Raw genomic sequence first — 6000 nt, 5'->3', positions numbered from 1 at the left:
CATTTTCTGGCGTGTGAAGACTCAATATACTTAATTCATCGCCATTTTCTCACAGAAGGTATTTTTTCTGGTCTTGAACTTTCTCTATTACTCACTTTAAATCACATCCTCCCTCGTCCAGTCCTTCATCCTTTTATTTCAATGGTCTTTTTGTTGCTGTTCTGGACATTCTTCAAACTATAGATACCTAACAAAAAATAGAGAATTACCACCTTGCAATTGTTAACTTCAAAAAATAGTTGAAGTTATTGTAAAAAAAGAAACAAAACGTTGAAAAAGAGACGCATAAGGACTACAAAGAGACTCAACCTAATTTCAAAGAGGCTCATAAGGACTACAAAGAGACTCAACCTAATTTCAAAGAGGCTCATAAGGACTACAAAGAGACTCAACCTAATTTCAAAGAGACGCATAAGGACTACAAAGAGACTCAACCTAATTTCAAAGAGGCTCATAAGGACTACAAAGAGACTCAACCTAATTTCAGAGAGGCTCATAAGGTCTACAAAGAGACTCGAAATGACTACACAGTGACTAAAGAACAACAAAGAGACACAAAATGGCTACATAAGGCGCGTTCACACCACAGTACTTTTCCCACTTTAGTTCCGATATAGTTACGAAATGTTGCGTTCACACCAAAAAAATCCGGAACAAAAATGAGTTCATGAGAACCTTTTTACCCCCTTTTCCGTCCCTGCTAGAGAGCAGGGACTTTTGTGGGAGAAAAAGGTTCCTATGTCTGAATGCAAACCACGCCCTGTAAAACTCCCAAAAAGTTTTGTGAAGCCGCCATTTTATTATCCTCGCATTAGCATGATTAGCATTAGCATTAGCCCAGCGCAGAAACGCAGAGAGACTAACTTATGGCAACACAAAATAAAACATGGGAGCGGTGGAGATGAGGAGGTGTCGGCGTTCTGACGATTTACTCTGAAGGCTTCAGTACTTCTACTGAAGCCAGTCCCAAACTCCGGGGACTTCCGTCCGGGGACTCCGGGTGGCAGTATACGCCGTGAAGTTGTTTGCGGTCTGCCAGTAAACCCAAAGCAGAAGAAGAAGAAGTGACGTCAGCGGCTTCATTTTCCTAATCCTCCCTCAGGGACTTATTCCGGTGTGAACGTGATCTGTACTTAGTTCATGAGAACTAAAGAGTTCTCATGAACTAAGTTCTGATGAACCTTTGTGGGAAAAGTACGCCTAATGAGACTAAAGAACTACAAANTCGTTGGCCAACTATTCGGGTTTCAATTTAATTATTCGGATATTTTTTTTTATTTTTTATTCTCAAAAATATTAATTTTTTCAATTTTGTATTTATTTTTTTCTAAATGTATGCTATTAATAAAGGTGAATTGCCATATTCTTATACTATATTTATACTTTTGAATTGCACTGTTAAAATGCGGAAATATATACAATCTCAGCCTGTGCTCCTGACATCGCGTTCACTCACGCAAACGGCACGCTTCAGCTCGCTTCACCTCGTTTCACCCACAAAATGCCGAAGACTTCAGCTGTGTGGGACCATTTTAAATTGGACGACGGTAAGAAGAATATGTGCCAAATATGCGATAAGAAACTGGCCTACCACTGTGGCACAACAACTTTGAAAAGTCACCTGGATGCTGTAAGAAGTAGTAGCCTAGCTTAGCTTAGCTTAGCTGTTGTCAAATTGCCATGATGAAGCTGCTTGATCCGCCGTTTAAACAGTAACGTTACACATGATAAAAACATGCACTTACTTTGCTTGGAAAATAGTTGCAAGCAAGCTACCGAATTGTTTTTTTATATTAGTTTTTTAATTTTTATTAAATAAAGTTGAGCAGCTCAGCCTAATAATAACTTGTGTCCATAGGTGCATCCCCACGCATCCCATCCTCAACAACACAGCAGACCCTACAGTTACCCTACAGAGGACACATTTAGTTTTAATGTTTGCGAGTACTGAGACAATAAATAAATATAAATCGTAATAGTATGCTCTTTCTGCGCTTCTGCTTAACAGCGTGTTGTCAGGTGTCTCGGATTCGGAACGTGTTATGNTTTTAAATGTATGCTATTAATAAGGCGAATTGCCATATTCTTATACTATAGCTGAGATTATATATTTCCGCATTTTAACAGTGCAATTCAAAAGTATAAATATAGTATAAGAATATGGCAATTCGCCTTATTAATAGCATACATTTAAAAGAAAAAATAATATTAAAAAAAAAAAAAAACTATGGGGAAAAAAAAGAAAAAAACGAATATCCGAATTCTGAAATTGAAACCCGAATAGTTGGCCAACGAACGAATATTCGAATAGTAGAATATTCGGGTACAGCCCTGAAACACGATTGAATTAAAAGACAGAGTCACATTCATCAACATCACAGCCTGCCCTAAACCAAGCATGATTAGCTGTACAATGGTCACATGACAAGAGCTGCTTGAACATAAATGTAGAATCCATATTTTGCTATCTTGAAATTAATTATAGAACAACTTACAATTGTAAGAATCCCAAAAGGATCAACATAATATAGTTAATAATACTTACTGATGTACGTTGTTCAGAGGGAAAAATGATCTTACAAATACAATAATTATCTTGCAATGCTGGTGATTTGGTGTGTTCTACTAGCTTATCCAGGTTTTGTTTACCACCTGGTTTTATCTTCCCACTTCAATCTGTCACTTTTTTCCTTCGTGCTCGTTCTGTGTGAAATGGCCTTCACGTGGCCTCACAAACCAACTGTACTCTTCAGAGTGAGGTCAGCAATGCTCTACCTCTTCCTCGGGTTTCTCCTCCTTGCTGTCTGCGGCCGGCTCCTCGGTCACACTCAGCTGGGTTGTCACGGCGGCCGGGTTCTTACGGCGGATTGACCCGCGGGATGAATCAGTGATACTCTGGATCTGTGAAGATACAGAAGAAGTGAAGCATGGAAGAGGGATATAGGCAGAGTTTTAGTTAGAGAAGCATGATAGGTCAGGTTAGTGTTTTTCACTGTGAATCGCTGCAATGACAGAAAAAAGTGAGACTTATTTCACTGCACTCATTTCATTTATTGATCTGGACAAACAGGCAATCTTGGGACGAGCTAAGAATAGTAACACTGAGATCAATATATTATTTTCTGCATCTATCAGAACACAACATCTGTGTCTCAGAAAAGCAAATCTGTGGCTGCAGTCCTCTTTAACAGAGAGAGTAAATATGTCCCACTGCTCCGATCAAACTGTGGATATGCTTTTGTCCTCAGGGGCTTATCTGTCCAGTCCACTCAAATCACACAGAGCCATGCCAAGTCCGCCCGTCAAGTCAAGTCAAGTTTATGTGTACTTTTTCAACTGCATTTCAAAACAAACACAACTTTGACATAAGCAAACTTTCCTACCTCTCTCTCACGCTCATTCTTGCTCAGGTTGATCTGTTTAAGCATCTGCGATCGTTGTTCCATCACCAGGGTCTTCTCGTAAGTGTAGGCTGAGATGTCGCTGTCATGCTAAAATGAAATGGAAGGATACATTACACGTTTTATGATTAATGTTTTCATATTTATTTTTTACCAGCTAAATCCCTCTTTGTCTTGGTGAATCCTGGATGAGGTTAATGTGAAGCTTAAAAATAAACTAGTTTAAATGACGTGTCGGCCGACCACGTGTCGACCGACCAGGCTGCAACTGAAGGCAGGGTGAACAGTCTGCCTTCAGCTGCTAAAGGGGGGGGGGCGGCAAGAGGGAATAACGCCGCACACTTTAGGACGATATTTCCTTACAGGCATTCATGTTATTGCCAGGCATTCATTGTGATGCAAGTAATTCTGTGAAAAATAAAATTACATTTCATTTCTCCCAATTCCAATGGGGGTAAGCTGATGAAGAAGGATGCTTTGCAGGCTTTCTTTCACCATCGGACAAATACTTCTTGCTCACTGGAGGAACAGTCCTGAGACATGGCTGGGTACTCTGACTATGTAACCAGCTGAGTTGCACTGAGATTCAAGCGCCTTTTGATGCATTCTGATATAAGTGGTAAGAGATAATTAAAAAAAATCTGGGTTAAAACTCACCATTTCTACTACTTCCACCAGGGCTTCGATACGGAGATGATAGAGGAAGGTGGTCAGGTCTTTCTTCATCTGGATGCTGTTGTCGTCCAACTGGGCCACGGTAAAGATGCGTATCTTGCACTTCCTCCAGACCTGAGCCGGAAAAACGACTGCTTAAACATCCAGAATATCTTTCAAATGTTCAAGTAAAACTTCTCAATATTATTCTACATATATGGAGCATGACATTTTGTTCATGAAGTGTCTTTACTTGTTAATACTGTACTACACTCTAAATACTTTACCTGTTTTGTTTGTCACAGTACCTTGTGCTGTTTGAGAAGGAAGGGCAGCAGCATGAGCATGCCTCCATCATGGACGATCCACCAAACATCGATGTGGCCCTCGGTGAAGCGCTCTCCATTGGATGGGAAGGCCGCGATGTTCTTCGGGACGAGCATAGCCAGGCTAGCCGCGGTGGTTTCTCTGACCAACTCTGCAGAGGTGAGGGAGGCAGAGGAGTTCAAACAAAGTTGACACACAATTTAAACTTTATGAAAAATAATAGTAAGGTTGATGAGTCAAAAAATATAGAAAAAGACAATTAGTGCTTTGTTGACTTTACATTTTAAGGTGTACGGTGCTCTGAGTCTTTTCAGGAGTATGTACTTGATATATATAGTTAGACCTCAATGCAAGACTTGGATCAGCTATGAGTAAATTACATCAATGTTTGTCTGCTTTACAATCCGAACTGTTTTTGTTCCAGCAACACTTGGCATGACTAATCCTGGTCTCCATCAGCAAATACTCCTTATTTCTTTGAGCTGCTTTTTACTTGCTCAGATGCTTCAGCAGCACACATGCCGGACATAAAAAAGCTTGAAACCTGCAGTTTATGGTTAAAGAGAAGTGCACCACTCTAACAGACTATCCTAAAATTGGCCTTAGGCAGAGAAAAGGCTTTTAAATGTCAGACATGCTTATTGGTTGATCTGGTTTCCCAGTGACCGACCAACAAAGTTCCTCCAGGTCTGGTGCTCATCTCCCTGCCTCCAGTTGCGGGGCCAGGACACCAGCACAGCGTTGTGTTTCAGGCCCCCCAGCCCACTGGCCTGGAGGAGGTGGGAGGTGGCATCGCGCAGGTTGGAGGACACGGTCACTTGACAGAAGCCCTTCACCTTCTCGGTCTCCATCAGTTTACGAAGCGCCTGGATAGGAAGATGGAGAATTCATGTGCATCGCCTCTAAAAGACAACAATATAGTTTTACGATTCAAACTTCAGGGCTGCCTACCTGCTCTGCACGCTGGGTCTGCTCCTGGTTCTCCAAGTAGGATCCCACTAGAGCCGTCCCGACGATGGTCAGACCTTTGCCTGCCTTCAGCTGGTTGGTGAGAGAGAGCAGACGAGGCTGCTCGATGTTTTGCTCCGAGTCTGTACTAACCAGCGTCAGCAGCTGGGGCCTGGAGAGAGGGGAGAGAAAGTGAAAACAAAAGAAAGAAAAAAGTCAAGAGGAGAGAAATAGAGGGCAGAATCTAATAAAGGCGTGATGAAAGACATGAGTGGGCCAAGTATAAGCCTTGGAGGGAAGAAGAGATGGAGAGAAACAGCATGAAAGGTTGACATGTTATAATGAATTATTGTTGTTTGACAGCTCTGATGAGGAGAATCACATTTACTGAGGCAATGGCTGAACTGTTGGTGATTTCTATGTTAATTAAATAAAACAACAGCGTGTGTGACGTTGTGTTTGTACCTCCAGTTCTTGGTGTGCGGTTGACCTTCCTCCAGACGCATGAGAGCGTAGCGTGCGGCGCTCAGAGACAGACCTCGTATCCCGTCACCCCACTCCTTCTCCGCACTGTGACACAGACAAGCGCCAGTACATCAATATTCGTCAATCAAAACGTGATCAAAAGTGTAGCAGCTCCCTTCTAAATGATAAAAGTGACAAATCTACT

The 6000-nt window shown here is 41.7% G+C and overlaps 1 protein-coding gene across 1 annotated transcript in view; it reads right to left on the bottom strand.

Moving 5' to 3' along the window:
- Positions 1–2760: 2760 nt before the first annotated feature.
- slc12a5a (solute carrier family 12 member 5a) overlaps positions 2761–6000 on the bottom strand; it is a 43576-nt gene continuing 40336 nt past the window's right edge. Inside the window, exons 15-21 of the mRNA XM_010771410.1 lie at positions 5796–5900; positions 5334–5502; positions 5053–5248; positions 4364–4533; positions 4059–4190; positions 3384–3491; positions 2761–2901 (exon numbers count right to left, since the gene is read on the bottom strand). Coding sequence (XP_010769712.1) covers positions 2761–2901; positions 3384–3491; positions 4059–4190; positions 4364–4533; positions 5053–5248; positions 5334–5502; positions 5796–5900 — 1021 coding nt within the window. The remainder of the gene's footprint in view (positions 2902–3383; positions 3492–4058; positions 4191–4363; positions 4534–5052; positions 5249–5333; positions 5503–5795; positions 5901–6000) is intronic.

Source organism: Notothenia coriiceps, unplaced genomic scaffold (assembly GCF_000735185.1).
Source record: "Notothenia coriiceps isolate Sejong01 unplaced genomic scaffold, NC01 NC01_scaffold00009970, whole genome shotgun sequence".
Taxonomy (NCBI): Eukaryota; Metazoa; Chordata; class Actinopteri; order Perciformes; family Nototheniidae; genus Notothenia; species Notothenia coriiceps.
The sequence above is the reverse complement of the archived record's forward strand: the minus strand, read 5'-3'. Positions and strand labels throughout refer to the sequence as shown.